Source organism: Hylobates moloch, unplaced genomic scaffold, assembly GCF_009828535.3.
Source record: "Hylobates moloch isolate HMO894 unplaced genomic scaffold, HMol_V3 SCAFFOLD_23, whole genome shotgun sequence".
In the NCBI taxonomy this organism is placed as follows: domain Eukaryota; kingdom Metazoa; phylum Chordata; class Mammalia; order Primates; family Hylobatidae; genus Hylobates; species Hylobates moloch.
Window position 1 is genome coordinate 39,041,731 of NW_026652298.1, and position 21,382 is coordinate 39,063,112.

The 21,382-nt window shown below is 54.1% G+C and overlaps 1 protein-coding gene across 5 annotated transcripts; it reads right to left on the reverse strand.

Moving 5' to 3' along the window:
- Positions 1-12,663: 12,663 nt before the first annotated feature.
- Positions 12,664-21,366, reverse strand: ZNF205 (zinc finger protein 205). Of its 5 annotated transcripts, none has more exons than XM_032145006.2 (7): positions 21,253-21,366; positions 20,448-20,586; positions 18,225-18,438; positions 17,873-17,964; positions 17,246-17,366; positions 14,799-14,909; positions 12,664-14,539 (listed from the first exon to the last, which is right to left on the reverse strand). In XM_032145006.2, exons 2-7 carry the CDS (start codon positions 20,502-20,504, stop codon positions 13,470-13,472), a joined length of 1,665 nt encoding a protein of 554 aa, XP_032000897.1. In that variant the 5' UTR covers positions 20,505-20,586; positions 21,253-21,366; the 3' UTR covers positions 12,664-13,469. The 5 variants fall into 5 exon arrangements, with proteins under 5 accessions (XP_032000897.1, XP_032000900.1, XP_032000899.1 ...); XM_032145009.2 differs by having other exon boundaries at positions 20,448-20,518; positions 21,253-21,349; XM_032145008.2 differs by having other exon boundaries at positions 20,985-21,349.
- Positions 21,367-21,382: the final 16 nt, after the last annotated feature.

Sequence of the window (21,382 nt, forward strand, 5' to 3'; positions counted from 1 at the left end):
ATTGCGAGATTACTTTGTGTACATATTTCCAAACTGCCCTCCAGAAAGAGTGTAATGCTTTGAACTTCCACTTGAGAATCAAATGTTTACCTTCCTCTGTTCCTCCAGATTTGGACATTTACAGTGTTCAGCCGTTGTTGTGGCATTCCAGTTCAATTGGGAAACAGCTTGATGTAGCGTCCCCATGAGGTCCACAGTAATTAAATTTTTTTTTTTTTTTTGGCGCAGTGGTGCAATTTCTTGGCTCACTGCAACCTCCATCTCCCAGGTTCAAGCGATCCTCCCACCTCAGCCTCCCTAGTAGCTGGGATTACAGGCGCACACCACCACACCAGGCTAATTTTTGTATTTTTAGTAGAGATGGGGTTTCACCAGGTTAGCCAGGCTGGTCTTGAACTCCTGACCTCAAGGGATCCGCCTGCCTCAGCTTTCCAAAGTGCTGGGATTATAGGTGAGAACCACTGCACCCATCCTTAAAACTTTTAAATCATGATAGTTACCATGTATAGAGTGTTTATATGTCAGGCATTGAGCTAAGTTCTTTACATCTCGCGCTCATTCTGTGCAACAGCCTAATGGGAAAAATTCCATGAATATAGTTACCATTTCCTTGATTTTTAGAGAAGCTGGATATGTTTTCTTTTTTTCAAGTATTATTTCTATTTATCCTTTTGTGAATTGTCTGTTGTTATTTTCATTGGAATATTCTTTTTTTGACAGAGTCTCACTCTGTTGCCCAGGCTGGAGTGCAATGGCGCGATCTCGGCTCATTGCAAACCTCTGCCTCCCAGGTTCAAGCAATTCTCCTGCCTCAGCCTTCCAAGTAGCTGGGATTACAGGCATCCACCACAACGCCCAGCTAATTTTTTGTATTTTTAGTAGAGATGGGGTTTTGCCATGTTGGCCAGGCTGGTCTCGAGCTCCTGACCTCAGGTGATCCACCCATTTCGGCCTCCCAAAGTGCTGGGATTACAGGCGTGAGCCCCCGTGCCCGGCCACACCATTATTTTGAAGAGAAAATTTGATAAAAATAGTTGGTCAGTTGTAAAGATGGTTAACTACCCAACTGGGTAAGAGAGATTTCTAAGAGTTACAGAATAGCAACTGCAGGAAGGAACTTGTGCCCTTAGGACTGAGGAAGTAGAAAGGAACGAAAATTGGAAACATGAAAGAGCCCTTCCCCTTTCAATTCAAGTTGGAGACTGGACCTCAGAAGAGGGAGTGGTTGCCCCGCGAACTCACAGCTGGCGGACAGCGGAAAGTGCAGGAGCCGGACCAAGGTGAGGACAGCAGAACTGAAGGCCGCTGGTTACCTCTCCTGCCCTCCGCTGGCCGCACTGGAGAAGACAGCCCCTCCCTCCTGCTCTGACCTGACAGTGTTCATCCATCGCCCTCTATTAGCGAAGAACAACATCAAGCTGGCTAGCAAGGAACTGTATACAGGGTCCAGCTGGGTATCACAATGGATCTCACCCAAAGCTGAGATGTGATCCAGCTCAGTATCACAAAGCAGAACGAAAAGGATGTGTTTGGGCCGAGAGGCCATACATTGGTAAGTGGCACTTGAACTGTATTTTCTATTGAGCATTGCTGGTATATGGTAAATTTGCATAAAATTATATTGAAATTGACTACCTGATTGCACTTTCTTATTCCTTCTGATAATTTTTTATGTGTTCTTTTTCTTTCTTTAGATGGAGTCTCGCTCTGTCGCCCAGGCTGGAGTCCATTGGTGCGATCTTGGTTCACTGCAAGCTCCGCCTCCCGGGTTCATGCCATTCTCCTGCCTCAGCCTCCCGAGTAGCTGGGACTACAGGCGCCCGCCACCACGGCTGGCTAATTTGTTTTTTGTTGTTTTTTTTTTGTTTGTTTGTTTTTTGTTGTTGGTGGTTTTTTTTTTTTTTTTTTTTTTGAGATGGAGTCTCGCTCTGTTGCCCAGGCTGGAGTGCGGTGGTGCAATCTCAGCTCACTGCAAACTCTGCCTCCCGGGTTCATGCCATTGTCTTGCCTCAGCCTCCCGAGTAGCTGGGACTACAGGCGCCCACCACCACACCCGGCTAATTTTTTGTATTTTTAGTAGAGACGGGGTTTCACCATGTTAGCCAGGATGGTCTCGATCTCCTGACCTGGTGATCCACCTGCCTCGGCCCCTTTTTTCTGTTCTTAGTAGAGATTTCACTGTGTTAGCCAGGATGGTCTCGATCTCCTGACCTCATGATCTGCCCGCCTCAGCCTCCCAAATGGATGGGATTACAGGCGTGAGCCACCGCGCCCGGTCATTTATTTATTTATTTATTTATTTATTTATGTTTGAGATGGAGTCTTGCTCTGTAGCCCAGGCGGGAGTGCAGTGGCGTCATCTCGGCTCACTGCAACCTCCACCTCCCATGTTCAAGCAATTCTCCTGTCTCAGCCTCTCAAGTAACTGGGACTACAGGAGCACACCACCACATCTGGCTAATTTTTTGTATTTTTAGTAGAGACGGGGTTTCACCATGTTGGCTAGGCTGGTCTCGAACTCCTGACCTCATGATCCACCTGCCTTGGCCTCCCAAAGTGCTGGGATTATAGGCAGTTCTGCTGCCTCAGCCTCCCAAGTAGCTGGGATTACTGGTGTGCGCCACCATGCCCAGCTGATTTTTGTATTTTTAGTAGAGACGAGGTTTCGCCATGTTGCCCAAGCTGTTCTCAAACTCTTGACCTCAAGTGATCTACCTGCCTTGGTCTCCTAACGTGTTGAGATTACAGGCATGAGCCATCGCGACCGGCCCACTGTTTTTTCTAGCTAGAAAATACAGTCTAAAGCGGCCAGGTGCAGTGGCTCACGCCTGTAATCCCAACATTTGGGGAGGCTGAGGCGGGTGGATCACGAGGTCAGGAAATCGAGACCATCCTGGGTAACCTGGTAAAACCGTGTCCCTACTGAAAATTCAAAAAATTAGCCAGACGTGGTGGCGGGCACTTTGTCCCAGCTACTCGGCAGGCTGAGGCAGGAGAATGGCGTGAACCCGGGATGCGGAGGTTGCAGTGAGCTGAGATCCCGCCACTGCACTCCAGCCTGGATGACAGAGCGATACTCCATCTCAAAAAAAAAAAAAAAGAAAATATAGTCTATAAATAATGAAGAAAGTAAAGTGAACCTGGGAGATGGAGGTTATAGTGAGCTGAGATCATGCCTCTGCACTTCAGCCTGGGCAGCAGCAAGACTCCGTCTCAAAAAAAAAAAGAAAAAAATATGCGAGCTGCTAAGCTAGGCGGTTCTGGCTCAAGATCTCTCATGATACTGCAGACACCACACCAACGAGGACCCCAGTCCTCTGGCACTAGAGGACCCACTTAGAAGGCGGATCACTCACATGGCTCTTGGCAGGAGACCTCAGTTCCTCCCCACATAGGCCTCCCTATAGGACTGCTTGAGTGTCCCATTTGCCAAATGATCTAAATATGTTGCGGTTTTGATTGGCTGCTCTGCAATGTGGGCCGTTATCCAGCAGATTCAGTGGGGCTTGAAGTGTCAGTTCCTGTTGCAGGGATGTTATATGGAACCTTGGGTAGGCCGCTGCAGACGAATCATAATATAAACCTGTGCTAGTTATTGATTACGTCCCAGCTCCTGCATTGCCTGCTCTGTGCAGTGGTTTTTCCTTTACCAGCTGGCGTGATCTTAAGCTTTGTCAGTAGAGGGCGCGGGAGAGACATTGCAGGAGACGAGTTTCCCTTCCTGCTTCTGGTGTGTTCTCTCTAGGCTCCGGCATGACGGGTGACTTCTTCCGAGTCTGGCTTCTGCAGCACACAGGGCTTCGCCAGCACCCAGCTCCTGCAGCATGGGCAGCTCCTGCAGCATGGGCAGCTCCTGTGACAGCAGGCGCCCGCAGCCTGCAAAGCTTCTCCAGTGCCGCCTCCTCAGTGAACCGCAACCAGCGGCACCTAGCAGCGTTCTCCACCAACCTCTTCAAGTAGTTCTGTAGCAGCGCGTTTCTCATGAGACACCTCCCTGTGAGCAGCTTTTTCTACCCTTGAGGATGGATTTCCAGCAAGTTCTGCCCATGTGGTACCACAGCCACTTCTCTGCCATTCAGTGAAACTGCAGATGTGCCCTCTTCAAAGTCTGGATCTAAGCCCAGGGACCAGGAAACCTCTTGCTTGAGTGCTGGAACTCAGGCCAGAAGGTATGGCTGCTGCTATCTGCTGTGACCAAAGAGAATCAGAGTTCTCTTTACTTCTTACCAGCCAACCTCTTGAAAATGCCTTTTTTTTTTTTTTTTGAGACGGAGTCTCGCTCTGTTGCCCAGGCTGCAGTGCAGTGGTTCACTGCAACCTCCACCTCCTGGATTCAAGTGATTCTCCTGCCTCAGCCTCCTGAGTAGGTGGGATTATAGGCATGTACCACCACGCCCAGCTAATTTTGTGTTTTTCGTAGTGACGGGGTTTCTCCATGTTGGTCAGGTTGGTCTCAAACTCTGGACCTCAGGTGATCCACCTGCCTCAGCCTCCCAAAGTGCTGGGATTACAGACGGCCACAGCGCCCGGTCTAAGCGCTTTATAGCTGAATTCTATATATTAAATTTTCCCAGTTCAAATTACTGTGTGCTTCCCTTCTCCTGATTGGACCTTGCTTGATACAAAATTAGTACAAGGAGTGGTCTCAAGAGATAGATGCACAAAGAAGGGATATGGGGATGGATTTGGGTATTTGGGCTTGAGTGCAGACTGAGCTCTTTGACAATGAGAAATAGGATATGTATTAGTAAGGGTTCTCCAGAAACAGAATAAGAGAATCTATATATATGTGTGTATGTGTGTGTATATGTATATATATAGAGAGAGCTTTTATGTGTGAGTGAGCTTTTATGTGTGTGTGTATATATACACACACACACACACACACACACTAAGGTATTGCCTCACATGATTATGGCAGTCGAGAAGCCCCACAATCTGCTATCTGCAAGCTGGAGACACAAGAAGGTCAGTGGTACAGCATTTTTTTTTCAGATGGGGTCTCCCTCTGTTGCCCAGGCTGGACTGCAGTGGCACAATCACAGCTCACTGCAGCCTTGACTTCCCCAGCTCAAGCAATCTTCCCATCTCAGCCTCCTGAACAGCTGGGACTACAGGTGAACACCACCATACCCAGCTAATTTGTTCTATATATATGTTTTTATATAGAGATGGCCTCTCCCTATATTGCCTAGGCTGGTCTCGAACTCCCCTGGGCTCGAGCTGTCCACCTGCCTCCGCCTCCTAACAGTTTTGTAATTTTAAGGCCTGAGAGCCAAAGGCCAGTGGTGTAGATTCCAATTCAAGACTCAAGGCCTGAGAATCAGGAGCACAAGACCAGGAGATCAATGTCCCAGTACCCAGGTCTCAAGTACTCAGGCACAGAGAGAATTCAACCTTCCTCTGCCTTGATGTTCTGTTTAACTCCATACCGGATGGGTGATGCCCACCCATGCTGAGGGCCATCTGCTTTACTCACTCAGCCAATTCAAATGTTAATCTCTTCTTGAGAAACCCTCACAGACACACCCAGAAATAATGTTTAACCAGCTGTCTGAGCATGCCTTGGCCCAGTAAAGTTTATACATAAAATTAACCATCACAGGATGCTGGTTATCCACGGCTTGCAGTGATACCACAATTAATCAAGCAGCCACCTGCAGGTGATTATGAAGTGCCAATGAAAGCATGTACCTGATGGGAACAAGTAGCTGCCACACTCGGCCGTTATGGTGTCCACAGATGTATAATGATGATTATACAACCATGGTATGGGATACATTATTTTTAGTGCACTTGAGCATTTACAGTGAGAAAATGACAAGCCCAAGTCCCTTAGCTCAGTTCAAGTCATGGTCTCAGAACCTGAGAACTTCTGTGATAGCTTAGAAGCAGCTCTTATTTCTTATAGCCACAATACCGTCAACTGAAAATCAAACACAAAACTTAACTGTAGAGTCGCTGAATAATAATGACAGCTAAATTCCCAGGCCCAACAAATCTCTCACGTGAAAGTTACTGCGCTGATTGGTAAAGAAGGTGATCCTGGGGCCGGGCACGGTGGCTCACGCCTGTAATCCCAGCACTTTGGGAGGCTGAGGCGGGCGGATCACGAGGTCAGGAGATCGAGACCATCTTGGCTAATATGGTGAAACCCCATCTCTACTAAAAATACAAAAAAAATTAGCCGGGCGTGGTGGCGGGCGCCTGCAGTCCCAGCTACTCAGGAGGCTGAGGCAGGAGAATGGCGTGAACCCAGGAGGCGGAGCTTGAAGTGAGCCAAAATCACGTCACTGCGCTCCAGCCTGGGTGACAGAGCGAGGCTCCGTCTCAAAAAAACAAAAAAAGAAGGTGATCTTGGCCAGGCGCAGTGGTGCAGTCCTGTAATCCCAGTTACTCGGGAGGCTGAGGCAGGAGAATCGCTTGAACCTGGGAGGTGAGGTTGCAGGGGGCGGAGATGGTGCCACTGCACTTCCAGACTGGGCGACAGAGCGAGACTCTATCTCAAAAAACAAAACAAAACGAAAAAACAGAAGGTGATCCTGAAACTCAAAGTGGGGATATATGTTTAGACCCAGATGAAATTGACAGTCTTGATTCCTTAAGTCACTCTGAACCTCCTTTACCAGCAGAAGTAGTTTGCCCTCAGTATCTGAATAGAATAGCCTTTCTCTGCTTGAAAACCTTAGGATAACCTCCCCAGGGGCAGAAGACCTAAAAGGGCATGTCCATTCTCCTGAAAACCCACCACAATTGTGCTGCATTGCCAGTAAACTCGTAACAACTAGGGTCAAATCTCAACAATGTGTGTGTGTGTGTGTGTGTGTAGAGAGGCTGCACAAGCGTGTGCAAGAGACAGAGAGGGGAAAGATACACATTATGACCCAGGAGGAAATAGCTTATACACTAAAATAATTCACTTTGCTAATATAAACTAGCAGAAACCTGGGGGACAGGTGCAAGAGTAGAGTCTAAGGATAGCATACCAAAGTGGACAGAATATAAAAAGAGATGAGATTAGACTGGGTGCAGTAGCTCATGCCTGTAGTCCCAGCAATTTAGGAGGCAGAGGCGGGAGGATCATCACTTGAGCCCAGGAGTTTGTTATCAGTTTGGGCAACATAGTTGAAACATAAAATACGAAAATTAGCGGGGCATCGTGGTGAGCACCTATAGTCCCAGCTACTCAGAAAGCTGAGGTGGGAGGGTCGCTTGAGCCTGAGAGGTCAAGGCTGCAGTGAACTGTGATCATGCCACTGCACTTCAGCCTGGGTGACAGAACAAGACTGTCACACACACACACACACACACACACACAGACACACGAGAGATCAAATTCAATGATATAGGTGCATTTAGTAGACTTCAAATTTAATCTTAGCATGTGTGGCTGTTGGTGGCTTTTTAGCAGTTTACTCCATTGGTTGGCTGAAATTTGGACTCAATGGCGGCCTTCAGTTAACAAGGTTGAGATGGCTGAAGTGGCATGACAGGAAATAAGGAACCCAAAGGCTCCTTTTCCTTAGGGAGATGGAAATGTTGAGTGGCCTTATCATGCGTGACCTGTGTACCCACCCCATCCTCAGCTATCTTTTACCAGTAGACACTGGCTTCACTAAGTCTCTGAGAAAGGCATTAATGACAGAATCACCTGAATCCTTGAAAAGCTCTGTGGTTGCTCTATGAGATCTGTGTTCATCTTCATGACTAGCCTAGGGCTTTGTTAGTTGAGAACACAGACATTGCTGTCTTAAGTTACTGAGGTTCAGGCCATTCATTGGGTGCCACCTTTACACCAGGCAGGAAGCCCGCCTGACCCCACGTCTCAGGCTGCCAGAGGAGCGTGCGATGAGGAAGGCTAGACTATCTTCACAGGACACCGGGGAGAAGCCTCAAGCCCCAGCCCCCTGACACGTCTCAGCTCTCCAGCCTGTCTCCTGGCTCCCCTCCCCTCCACATGGGGGGGTTGGGGGGGACGGGGAGGGCTGGCGGGGGGGTCATTTCAGCTCCTGGGCACCAGTCTCCTCCTCATGTTTATCCTGTTCCCTTTGCTTGAAAGGTTCTTACTCCAGATCCTTGTAAAACGGCTTCTCACCTTTTGAGTCTCAGCTTAAATGTCCCTTCCTTGGAGGGGTCTTCCCTGACAAGGAAGCTCCGACCGTCCTCTCCTGTTTTACCTAGTTCATTTCTTTCTGGCATTTGTGACTACTTGAAGTTAAAGTGTGTGCCATGTATGTGTCTGTCAGTTTACCCCACCACACTAGAACCCCATGAGGGCAAGGGTCTTGTCTGGAATCTTCATCACTTAAAACTCAACATTTAGCAAAAGACCTTTGCTAAATTAACAGGCATTCATTTCGTATTTGAAAAATGAACGAGTGAGGCCAGGCGTAGTGGCTCACACCTGTAATCCCGGCACTTTGGGAGACCGAGGCGGGCTTGAGGTCAGGAGTTCGAGACCGGCCTGGCCAGCATGGTGAAACCCCATTAAATATACAAAAATTGGCCGGGCGCGGTGGCTCACGCCTGTAATCCCAGCACTTTGGGAGGCTGAGGCGGGCGGATCACGAGGTTAGGAGTTGGAGACCAGCCTGGCCAACATAGTGAAACCCCGTCTCTACTAAAAATACAAAAATTAGCCGGGCGTGGTGGCAGGCGCCTGTAATCCCAGCTACTCGGGAGGCTGAGGCGGAAGAATCGCTTGAACCGGGAGGTGGAGGCTGCAGTGCACCGAGATCACGCCACTGCACTCCAGCCTGGGCGACAGAGCACGAATCTATCTCCGAAAAACAAACAAAAAAGCTAACGTGTGAGGAACGCAGCAAAGCCCCTACAGTTAACGTTTGCCGCCCTCTGCCCCTCAGGCACTCCAGAGCCGCGAGCCGCCTCGCACAGAGCCGCCTCGCACAGCCCGCGCGTTTCTCCTGCTCCCCCGAAAGAGGGCACGGTCTCCTTCCTGGCCGCTCTCTGCCGGCCCTACCGCACGACAGCTGGCAGCACCGTCAGCCACTGCTCGGGAGCTCGGAAGATGCTCCAGCTCCGCGGCAAGTGCAGCGAACCCACCCAACCCTGGTGCAGGAGCCATTGCCGCGAATTGGCAGGGAGTCCTCGGGGCCGGAAGTGGCCCTGGCCCTGCGCGGTATGCTCTCTAGGACTGCAGGAGGCTCGGCATCTCGGTGATAGACCCAGGAAGTCAGTGGCTGGGAGGGGCAGGCTGTGAGGACTGAGGTCTGCAGCGAAGCCGAGTCCAGCCCCGTGGTCTTCGCTTCGTTCGGCAACGAACGCCCAGCGAAGGGTAAGACGAAATGCTTCGAAGACAGGATCCTGGAGCAGTTGCCGGGGCAACCGTGCGGCTTGGGGCGTGGCGGGGAGGGGGAGGGCCGGGCACAAACGTCAGTCGTGATTGGCTGGTTCTGCTGCAGGCTCCTTTCGTCCCGCCCCGGTGCCTGATTGGCTAAGGGCAGAGAGCGGGGGGCGTGGCCTCCTGGATTCAGTCCTGCGGGCGACCGGGCCGCAGAGCGAGAGGCTGGGCACAGGGTACATTGCAGGCTCTGGGCCTCACTATGCGGCCGGGCCTGGGAGCTGGGAGACGGTGTCCTAGGCTAGGACGGCGCTGAGGCCGACGCCCCCGGCCCAGAGGGGCAGCGCCGCCAGCCGATCCCTGAGCGCTTGCAACAGGGACCTAGGGCCGCAGGGAAGCAGGTGGGAAGCCAGGATGCAAACATCCTGCCTCTCCGCCTCCGCCCTCACCGTGCTCCTGACACCGCGTGAGTGACGATCTGGTGGGGTTCTCCAGTGGCCGAGAAGCCCCGAGGAAGCCAGGGAAACCTCTGAACCTCCTCACCCTCTACCCAGGGAGACACCAAGACCCTTACCTGGCTTCTTCCCTCCAGCCTCCCACCTCTCAGTGACGCCCATCACCCACCAAACTATGAGCACCCTTCAGCCTGGCGTTCCAGGCCCTTCCCTGGCACAGCCCCTACTCCTCCCTGTCTTATTTGCGCTTGTCGAATATTTCCCAAACTGCCAAGTTCCACTCTTAAGATACTCTTGCCAGATCTATCCCACAATGGGGCCTCTAGAGGGATCCCTAGAGGGAGAAGTGGGCCAGCCCTAGGGAATGGCCATCTGCAGGCACCCTCCACGGGGCCCTTGGAACCCGTGCCCCTGCACTCTGCCACGAAAGGGGAAACGTTTCTCCAGGATACTGTGTGCTGTCTGGGCTCCCTGGAGGCCAGAGGGAAGTTTTTAAATGACTCCCTAGATCACTCAACGGTCTTTTTTTTTTTTTTTTTTTTTTTTTTTGAGACAGGGTCTTGCTCTGTTGCCCAGGCTGGAGGGCAGTGGTGCGATCACGGTTCACTGCAGCCTCAACCTCCCAGGCTCAGGCAATCCTCCCACCTCAGCCTCCCAAGCAGCTGGTACTACAGGCACGCACCACCATGCTTGGCTAATTTTTTAAATTATTTAGAGATGAGGGTCTTGCTATGTTGCCCAAGCTAGTGTCAAACTCCTGACTTCAAGCCATCCTCCTGCCTCAGCCTCCCCAAGTGCTCAGATCACAGGTGTAAGCCACCACACCGAGCCTCGACAGACCTCTGAATCACTCAAGTCCTGACATCTGGTCCCTGGCATGCTGGCCACGGAGCCTAAGGAACTGAAATTAAAGCAAGCAACACTCACTGTGCAAGTGAGTACTCTGCTCAGCTCTCTTGCCAAGTGATGACTGCTTTCAGGGTCATTTTAGCAACTCTCCCACCTCTGTCTCTCCCCTTACTTAGAAAATGAGCTCTTTGAGAGCAACCCTGCTTTACAAATGAGTCTCCCTCACCCGCTCCCACTGAACCAAGCAGAGCAATCCTATTTCTGGCTGAGTGATTGGAACCATGAAGAGAAACTGAAGGGAGGAAACAGCTTTTTTTCTGGTCTGAGAAATAATCATTTAATTCAACCAATCCTGCCAGCATCCCTAGTGTAGATTCCAGAGACCTCCTGGACACCATCAAGTCCTGCCTGGGCTTCCACTAGTGAGCAGCCCCCTGGTGTCCAGTTGATTACATCCCACCCCACCCACATCTCTAGCTGAGTCTAACATTCCTGAAGGTCAAGTCTATTGTCCTGCTCTCTCTGTTTTTTGTTTTTGTTTTTTTTGTTTTTTTTTTTTGAGACAGAGTCTCGCTCTGTCATTCAGGCTGGAGTGCAGTGGCAAGATCTCAGCTCACTGTGACCTCCACCTCCTGGCTTCAAGCAATTTTCCTGCCTCAGCGTCCCAGGTCGCTGGAACTACAGGCACCTGCCACCATGCCCAGCTAATTTTTGTATTTTTAGTAGAGACGGGGTTTCACCATGTTGGCCAGGCTGGTCTTAAACTCCTGGCCTCAAGTGATCCACCCATCTAGGCTTCCCAAAGTGCTGAGATGACAGGTGTGAGCTGCCACGCCTGGCCTTGTCGTCCTCTTTTTAGAGAGCCCTGCATGGGGCCTAGTAGTGTACACCAGTAGTCCCAGCTACTTGGGAAGCTGAGGTGAGTGGATCACTTGAGCCCAGGAGTTCCAGACCAGCCTGGGCAACATAGCAAGACCCCGTCTCTATTTTTAAAAAGACAAAAAAAAAACCTGGGCTAACAATGCACACTTACATTGTCGTAGAGAGCTGTTATCTACAGTGCTTGGCCCTGTGCCTGAAAGAGCAGCTGCTTGACAACTGGCAGCTATGATTACTCTTCTCAGTCTACCGTCCTCAGCAAGCCACTCTTTCCCTTAGGATCTGGGAGCCAACCAGGGCTGTGGCCACCCTGGTGGCCCCATAATCCACAAAGACAGGTGGGGTCTCAAGGGCCTCCTTGGTGCAGACATCCTCGTGGTCAGTTGGTGTCAGAGCTGAAAGTTATCTCGGGAGCTGGGCCACAAATATGGGATGACAGGCATGCTGAGCCCATCCCCACCCAGGGAAAAAAGCAGAGAATGGGAGTTGGGAGCTACGGAGGTTAAAACCAGGGAAAGAGGCCAGGCACGGTGGCTCACGCCTGTAATCTCAGCACTTTGGGAAGCCGAGGTGGGCGGATCACCTGAGGTCAGGAGTTCAATACCGGCCTGGCCAACATGGTGAAACCCTGTCTCCACTAAAAATACAAAAAAATTAGCCAGGCATGTGGCGCACACCTGTAGTCCCAGCTATCTGGGACACTGAGGCAGGAAAATCGCTGGGACCCAGGAGCCGGAGGTTGCAGTGAGCCCAGATCACGCCAGTGCACTCCAGCCTGGGCAACAGAGCAAGACTCTGCCTCAAAAAACAAAACAAAAAACAAACAAACAAAAACAGCGGGCCGGGCATGGTGGCTCAGGCCTGTAATCCCAGCACTTTGAGAGGCCAAGGTGGGTGGATCATAAGGTCAGGAGATCAAGACCATCCTGGCTAACTTGGTGAAACCCTGTCTCTACTAAAAATACAAAAATTAGCCGGGCACGGTGGCATGCGCCTGTAGTCCCAGCTACTCAGGAGGCTGAGGCAGCAGAATCACTTGAACCCAGGAGGTGGAGGTTGCAGTGAGTGGAGATCAGGCCACTGCACTCCAGCCTGGGCGACAGAGCAAGCCTCTGTCACACACAAAAAAAAAAAAAAAAAAAAAAAAAAAAACCCCAGCAGGAAGACCAGGAGTAAATCAAAGCTCAGAGCCAGGCAGGGGCGAGCAGGGCCAATTATATAGGACATATTCTAAGAGGCCAAGGAGGTAAGACACAGCAGAGGCAGGTGACAGCAGCTGCAGCATGGGCCAAGAAGGAAAGTGGCCCCTGGTGAGTGAGGAGCCCTCGCAGGACCACAGGCAGGCCATGGTGGGAGCAAACGGCAAAGGCCAGTCACAAAACTCAGCCACCGATGCCTGGGTGGGAGATGGGGGCAGGCCGGAGTTTCCGGACCAGTTCTGCCTGCTCCTGGCTTCCAAAGAGAAGAGCCAAGGGAGAGTGTGGGCTCAGTAAGCAGTGCCCTTGGGACAAGTGGCATCAGCAGCAGACGGCCGGCAAGGGGTCCCCAGGTCCAGGAGTGGCTGACTGGCTTCAGCCCTGGAAACCTCTCTGTACTTAAAGCCTTTGCTTGCCAATGTGTGCAACGCTTTGGAATGGGGCTTTGGCAAAAGGGACCCGAACCCTGGTGGAGACCCAAGCCAAGAGTGGTGACGCGGGGATGCCTCAATGAGGACAAGGGATTAGCCCAGGAGCTCCCCCACGATCGGGGGATCAGCGCCAGGGCACCAGGAGACAAAGCTGTGTAGGCGGGCGCTTCAAGTCCAAGGCCTTTAATTCGCAGAGTGCCTGCCCTTTCTCGCCCTCGCCCTCCCCAGTCGCCATGCCTCACCCCATGCCCTCACCGCCCCAGCTCCCTTCCCGCGCCCCTCTCTCCTCTCTCGGAGCCTTGATTCCAGTGGGGCTGTCCCAGTGGCCCTGGGCGCCCCACTCCCCTCTCCTGGCCTCCTAGGTGGGAGCGGGTGGGGGTGTGGCCAGAGCCCCCGCCGCCGCCGCCCCCAGCATCAGCATGGCCAGGGCCTTGGGCCCGGTGGTGTGGATCTTCTCGTGCCGGTGCAGGTTGGAGCGCCGGCTGAAGCTCTTGCCACACAATGGGCAGGCGTAGGGCCGCACGCCACGGTGGGTGCGCTGGTGCGCGGTGAGGTGCGAGCTGTGGCTGAAGCTCTTGCCGCAGTCGAGGCAGTGGTAGGGCTTCTCGCCCGTGTGCGTGCGGTTGTGCGCGATGAGGTTGGAACGCTGGCTGAAGCACTTGCCGCACTCGGGGCACGGGTAGGGCTTGACCCCAGTGTGGGTGCGCTGGTGGGTGACCAGCGCCGAGCTCTGCGTGAAGCACTTGCCGCAGATGGGGCACTTGTGCGGCTTGGCGCCCGTGTGTGTGCCCTGGTGGGTGACCAAGTCCGAGCGGCGGGTGAAGCGCTTGGCGCAGCGGTCGCACACGTAGGGCTTCTCTCCGGTGTGGATGCGCTGGTGCTGGATCAGCGTGGAGTGGTGGCTGAAGCTCTTCCGGCAGGCGGGGCAGGTGTAGGGCTTCTCGCCCGTGTGGATGATCTGGTGCTGGATGAGGTGCGAGCTGCGGCCGAAGCGCTTCCCGCAGTCAGTGCAGGCGTAGGGCTTCTCGCCCGTGTGCGTGCGCCGGTGCGTCACCAGGTGCGAGTGCCAGCTGAAGCCCTTGCCGCACTGCTCGCACCGGTAGCTCTTCCTGCCCACCTCGCTGTCAGGGGCCAGGCCCTCCTCGCCACTCTCCGGGGCGCCCTTCTCCTCCTCGCTGGGCTTCTCCGGGACGCGGCACTCCTGGGGCTCCGTGGGACTGGGGTCTGGCGGAGCTGCATCCGGGGTACGATCTGGATCAGCCGGCTGCCCAGAGTCTTTGGCCGGCCCTGAGCTCCGGCCGCGGGCTGCTTCCTGCGCGCACTGCGGGACGCCCCCCTGGACTCTCCCCACCCTAGTTCTGAAGGGCTTCACATCCCCAAGGGCTGCCACAGATGAGGTCGGCACCCTCTGCCCCATCTCGACGGCTCCTGGAAAAAGAAAGTCGTTTCCAGCTAGGGACGAGCTTCCCTAAGGACCCCAGGAGGGTGGAGAAGGAAGAGCTAAGGGTGGGGGCTGGATTCTCAGAGACCAGAAAGCGCAAGGGCCGCCCTGGGCGCAAACCGCCCAGGAGGGGGTCTGGTGGCCCTGCCCCACTCCCACAGACAACAGCCAGAAGGCCGGCGTCTGCGCCCCACTCCCGCAAAGGCGCGCGCCTGTCCCTCACCTATGCACGCGCCTCTCCCTCACCTGTGCACGAGCCTCTCCACTCCTTCTCATCTCCTGTCTGCCGGCTGGAGCCCGAGGCCTCACCCTTGCCGTGCGCTTGAGGCGCCCAGAAAGGCCTGCTGAAGGGAAAGCCTGCCCAGAAAGAGATGCTGTGCTGTCACAGGCCTTCTGGCGCTGCCCAGCTGCAGACAGCATCCCCCCAAAACTGACGGGCCCAAGTAAGGGGTGAGGCTCTGGAAACAGGGGGTAAAATAAAGCAGTTTCAAGAAGTCCCCCTGGGTCGGGGGTCCGCCCCCTGCCTGGGGGCTGCCAGAGCTGAGTAGGCCTGTCTCCTCTTTCCCTGAAAGAGCAACAGAGATGAAGGGAGAGGAGTGGGCAACACCCTACATCAACACCCTCGGGACGGGTATCCCGCTCCTACACCCACACCTGGAGGGGCGAGGGTAGTGGCCCTCCAAGTGGGAGGACCTGGGACAGGAGGGCCAGGATCCCCAACGACTAAGTTCATCCCATTTGTCAAGTCTTGGGGGTGCGTGGCCCCAGGAATTTTGGTCAAGTCAGTAAGAGAGCAGAGGGGGCCCTGGCTTCTACCACCCGTGGGAGGAAAGGAATGTGTTGGACCAACTGGGTGGCTTGGGGCGTCTGCGAGGCCTGCCGTGGTGCTGAAAATGGGTGCTGAGTTCCTTCTGATCCCTCAGGACTTGCCTGGGCTTGCTGGCCCAGGCACTGGGAAACCATAAGAGCGGTGAGCAGCCTGAGCTAATTAAGGGGTGAGCATCCCTGGTGCCAGCCAGTGGGGCCTCGGGACCACCATGATGCCACCAGATGGAATGCTGAGTCCTGGATTCTGCCTGGACTAGCAAGTGTGCTAGCTGGGTGTCGGCCAGGTACAGTGGCTCATGCCTCCAGCACTTTGGGAGGCCGAAGTGGGCGGATCACGAGGTCAGGAGATTGAGACCATCCTGGCCAACATGGTGAAACCCCATCTCTACTTAAAAAAAAAAAAAAAAAAAAGCAGGGCATGGTGGTGGGCGCCTGTAGCCCCAGCTATTTGGGAGGCTGAAGCAGCAGAATCACTTGAACCCGGGAGGCAGAGGTTGCAGTGAGCTGAGATCACGCCACTACACTCCAGCCTGGGTGACAGAGCAAGACTCCATCTCAAAAAAAAAAAAGCTAAGTGTCAACTGAATGAATGAATAAATGAATACTGATTTTTCCATATGAAAACTAAAGTCTGGAATTGAGGAGTCAGAAGCTCTGGGATGGCTGGGCACAGTGGCTCACGCCTATAATCCCAACACTTTGGGAGGCCAAAACAGGAGGATGGCTTGAGCCCAGGAGCTCAAGACCAACCTGGGCAACATAGCGAGATCCCATGTCTACCAAAAAAAACAGAAAAGAAAAAGAAAAAAATAGCTGGGCATAGTGGTACCTGTAGCCTCAGCTACTCAGGAGGCTGAGGCAGGAGGATCACTTGAACCCAGGAAGTCGAGGCTGCATGAGTCGTGATGGTGTCACTGCACTCCAGCCTGGGTGACAGAGCAAGGCTCTGTTTCAAAAAAAAAAAAAAGCTCTGGGACTTAAATACTTACCATCCAAGAAACAAAGGAAGGGAACCAAGGCCCCTCAGAGACAAGCACCTGCTCCTCAAAGCAGATGGGACACCCCAGAGTCTGCGGGGCCTGGGGAGTTCAGCTCATGTCATCTCTCTCCAGAGCAAGCAGCCCTCGGGCCCCGAAGCCAAGCTTGCTGCTCAGACATCTCTGAAGTTGGGGCTTGGAAAGGAAGATGGAGCTGCAGGAGTGAGCCCTGCGGATGAACCCAGGAAAAGTGGACTTCCCGGGGCAGCGTCCAGTACAGTAGCTGCTGGCCATATGCGGCTATTTAAACTCTCATTTGAGCTGATTAAAACCAAGTAAAATTGGCCAGGCGTGGTGACTCATGCCTGTAATCCCAGCACTTTGGGAGGCCAAGGAGGGTGGATCACGAGGTCAGGAGATCGAGATCATCCTGGCTAACACGATGAAACCCCATCTCTACTAAAAATACAAAAAATTATCCAGGCGTGGTGGCGGGCGCCTGTAGTCCCAGCTACTTGGGAGGCTGAGGCAGGAGAATCGCGTGAACCCAGGAGGCGGAGCTTGCAGTGAGCCGAGATCGCGCCACTGCACTCCAGCCTGGGCGACAGAGCAAGACTCCGTCTCAAAACAAAACAAAACAAAACCAAGTCAAATTAAAAACTCAAGGGCTCTACCCACATTTCAGGTGCTCAGCAGCCACACATGGCTTGTGGCTCCCGTCCTAGCCCACACAGAAGAGTTCCATCATTACAGAAGTTTCCATAGAACAGCGCTGTCTCAAGGGACAAGGAGAAGGGTGGGAGGGAGAGGGAGGGAAGGGAAGAAAGAGGAGACGGCAGAGCAGGACCCCTCCCTAGCACCCCAGTCCCCCCCCAGGCGAGCGCTTACCCAGTGTCAGCCCGTTTTCCTTCTGCAGGACATCCCTGTAGAAGTTCTGCTGCGTGTGGTCTAGCCGTCCCCACTCCTCCCGGGAGAGGTACAAGGCCACATCCTCGAAAGTCACTGGCATCTGAAACAATGTGAAACATCCACTCTCCAGGACGTGACGTGGACACGGTGGAGGGACACCATGGCATGAGATGTGTGGTGAGACCCCGGACTCCCAACCCACTGTCTCGAGTGAGGCCTACCACTTCCATCTGATGCAGAAGCGGGTGAGCCACCCAAGGCCTTCTGGGGAGTTGAGAAAGAACAAAGACCAAGAGGTATTCTCAGGGACCACAGTTAAGACTTAGGATGTCCATGCAGCCCCCATCCTCAGCTGAGACCTCGGAGGACAGTTCCCAGCAGCTCCCAACGAGAGGCCCTGTGTCTCTAATTCCTGCTGCTTCTCCTCTAGCTTTGGCCCAGGCCTGACCATGGGCCTTGAGCCTGAACAATTCCAGCAACACCAGCAAGAGCCCCACGCTTCAGGCTTGGCTGCAAGTGGGGCCAGTGGGGTCCTGGCTTTCACACAGAACCAGCAGATGCAGGAAGGGCTGAGCACCATGCAGGGGCCGGGGAAGGGCCACTCACCTGGGACCAGGCAGTGAGGAGCGCTGCGGCCATCTGCCGGTCTCTGGTCCTCCCCTCTCGGGAAAGCACCGGGATCCGGGGGGAGGGGAGGGCTGTGGGAGGAGAGAGGTCCTCAGGGTGACCAGCTCATCCTGCTGGACCTGCTGCTACTCCAGCTGCCTCAAACTCCACCCCTGGCCCGACCCAAGGACAGGGTCAGATGGCTCTGAGGCTGCCAGGGGACTGTGGGCCATGGGGGGATCGCGTCCCCTGCTGGCATAGAGACCCTCAGCCCCACCTGGACCTGGGCCAAGCCTCCGCCTCCCCACAGCTGCCTCCCTGGGAAAGCGCCTCTTCCCCGTCCCTCTCCTACCTCCGCCAGGCAGGAAGAGAGCTTTCTCCTTAGAGCCGTGACTTAGGGGTGCCCAGCCCCATGCACCTTGAGCCCCGTCCTCCTGCATTGCCCCCTCGGGGTGTGGCTCTTCTGGCTCCATCTTAATGTGCAATGAGTCTTGAGCGTCCCCTGAAGGTGCCGCCTCCCCCAGCTTAGAAGCCATGTCCTGATGAGGATGTCCACGATCTGGAACCTAGAAAGGACAGCCCCATCAGCACCCGGGTGAGTGGGAGAGACACCCAGAGCTGCATGCCAGGGTGCTCCGGCAGGGTCGGACAGCAACGTGCAAGACATAGCTTGAAGGACTGTCCTTGCTGCCTTCATCCAGCTCACCCCAGCAAGGACGGGCGGCAAGGGGAGGAATATTCAACAAGCCGCCTCCACGGTGCCGGTGGGCATGGCGCCCGAGGGCAGCTGCCCCTTCTCAGCTCCAGCCTCACACGGACCTCGGCAGTGTAGACTGCTGTCTATTAGTGTATGAGGAAACCAAGTGTAGTGGCTTGAATGGTGGCCTCTAAGAATCCATGTCCTCCCTGAACCTCAGAGTGAGACCTTATTGGGGAAAAGGGTCTTCATACAGGTAAGTTAAAGATCTTGAGATTAAATCATCGTGGATTTAGAGTGAGACTAAAATCTAATAATGACTTATGTCCTTATAAGAATAGGAGAGGACACAGAGACACACAGAGAAGGAAGCAGAGACTGGAGGGATGCCCACACCAAGAACACTAGGAGCCCCCAGGAGCTGGAAGAGGCAAGGGAGGGTCCTCTTAGTCTAGAGCTTTCAAAAGGAGTGTGACCCTGCTGCCACCTAGATTTTGGACTGCAGGCCTCCAGGACTGTGGGAGAGTCAATTCTGGTTGTTTTCAGCCCCCCAGAGAGTGGAAACTTGTTACAGCAGCCACGGGAGACTAACACACCATTGGTGGGGATGAGACAACGCCCCGTGACCACATAGCTCAAAAGCTTCAGGAATGTCAGGGAGGGCCCTGGTGGGGCCTCATCCACAGCACAGGGACTGGCCAGCCTTCTGCTGGGGCCTCACACCCCTTCCTCCACGCCCTGGCTGTGTTTGGGTCTTGAAGGGAAAGAACCTCAGGCCAGGAGTCAGGGTGCCTGGGTGCCAGACCCAGCGACACCTCTCCCCATCCAGGCAGCATTCAGGACGCAGCTGCTCTGCCCCTTCACAGAATGGTCATGAGGTTCACACAGATAATGATGGAGAAGGAGCTGCCGGCTCAGGAAAGTCCTGGATAAACACAGGGTGGCGCTGGTCATTATTCCCCTCCCTGTGCGCACCAGACGGAAGCCAGCGCCAGCAGAGAACGCCAACATGTGGGGCTCTACTGACACGCCCAAGGTGTTCAAGGCACACGGGAAGTGGATGGGAAACTGAACCATGCTAACAATTCTTTGTGCTTCTATGGTATGAAAACCATAGATGATGGCATCTCATGCCTATTATCCTTAGAGCCTCCCAATGACCCTGCGAGACAGGTGGGAATGGCAGGCATGTGGTCCGCATTTTACAGATGACACATCTGGTTCCCAGAGGCCAGGGACTGGCCCCTAGCCTGTCGCTGACTCATACTCCTCCAACTCCAAGCCCGGAGACCCAGGTCCCCCACAAATAGTAATTACACACACACACTCAGCCACGCATGCACACACCCCCACAAACAGTAATTACACACACACACTCAACCACGCGAGCACACACACACGGGTAGCAGGTGCAAGAAGGAGAAAGGACCGGAGACCCAGGTCCCCCACAAATAGTAATTACACACACACAACCACGCACGCACACACACACGGGTAGCAGGTGCAAGAAGGAGAAAGGACCGGGAGCTCAGACCCAGAGAGATGAGAAGCTGTGGTTCCAGGTGGAGAAGCACAGGGAAGGAGAACAGGTTTCCCTGTGTGCTGTGAGCGCTGCTCAGAAAGAAAACCTCACTGATAGGACCCCCCACCCAGACCTCTGCCATCTCCTGTGGCCACTGACTAGAGAATTCACCAGCAAAGCAAAACTGTTATGCTGTAAATTCCAGACAGAGCGTACTACCCAGCATGCCACCTTCTCTTTGATCTCCCCACCCCAGTGAGTCTAACTCTTCCAGGGGTCCAGACTCCATGCCTTGAAAATCTCCTCCACACCAGCCTCTTCCATCGCACGCCTCCCTCACCCAGCCCCATCTGTACCTCCGGGGGTGTCTCCTTGTCCTGGGTGGCCTGGATGCCTCCGCCGTCTGCAGACATTTTCTATTTCAGAGCTAGAAAGAACAGCTGAGTTGTTTCTCCCTCTTTTTGACCAAGCCCCCTCCAGCTTCTGGCCAGGAGCCTGGAAGAGCAGACAGAAACCAGCCCTCGTTTCCTGGACACCCCCAAAGAGCCCTGAAAATCCCCACGAGGACCAGCGCTCCCTGGTCCCAATCGGAAAGAAAGTCTCCCAGACCCTATCCGATGGTCCCACTCTCTGTGATGTTTTCTGGGTCCTATTTTTGAAAGAATGCTGTTTTGTATTGTCCCCTTTATCGCTGAAGCAAGAGCCTCGCATCTCAGTGTAACCGGCTCAGGGAAAGCCCAGGCTAAATTGGAAGTGCTATTTCCTGTCATCAGGAGCAGAAAGTTCTGCAGAGATCCTGCAAAACAGGTGCTGGTGGGGCCCCGCCCGTCAAGGCCAGGGGAATCCAGGCCCTGCTGTCCCCCGACCCCAGGACATACACCCTGTGTCCCTACCTGACTCCCAGCCCCACCGGGAATTCAGAAATCAACCTGCCCGCTATCAGCAGCCCCCCTGCAGCTGCAGCCACCTGCCCCAGGCCTGGGATGCCCATCCTGCTCTCGGTCCTGGCAGACAATGTCCTTCTCCTTCCCAAACCCAGTCCTGGCCCCCTTCTCTCCTGCCAGCTTGAAGCCTTCCACCTTTGACCCCATCCCCTCCTGCAAGCTGATCATCTGCGCCGGTCTCGGGATCCAGATTCCCTCCCCAGCACCCCCTTCTCACCGGGGTGGAGGCAGAGGGGGCACCTGCGGCAGCGGGGGCCCCCTCCCCCGGGAAGGGAGTCTCCACAGCCTGCACGGGGCGGGCGGGGGAGTCGGGTGGAGACTGGGATTAGGGACAACAGGAAGTCCCT

Coding starts and splice junctions, on each gene's coding strand:
- ZNF205 (XM_032145006.2), bottom strand. CDS start 20,504: ATGTCTGCAGACGGCGGAGGCATCCAGGCCACCCAGGACAAGGAGACA. Junction 17,965..18,224: donor TCTCTTCCTGCCTGGCGGAG/GTAGGAGAGGGA, acceptor CTCCTCCCACAG/CCCTCCCCTCCCCCCGGATC. Junction 14,910..17,245: donor GGAAAACGGGCTGACACTGG/GTAAGCGCTCGC, acceptor CTTTCTGGGCAG/GCTTTCCCTTCAGCAGGCCT.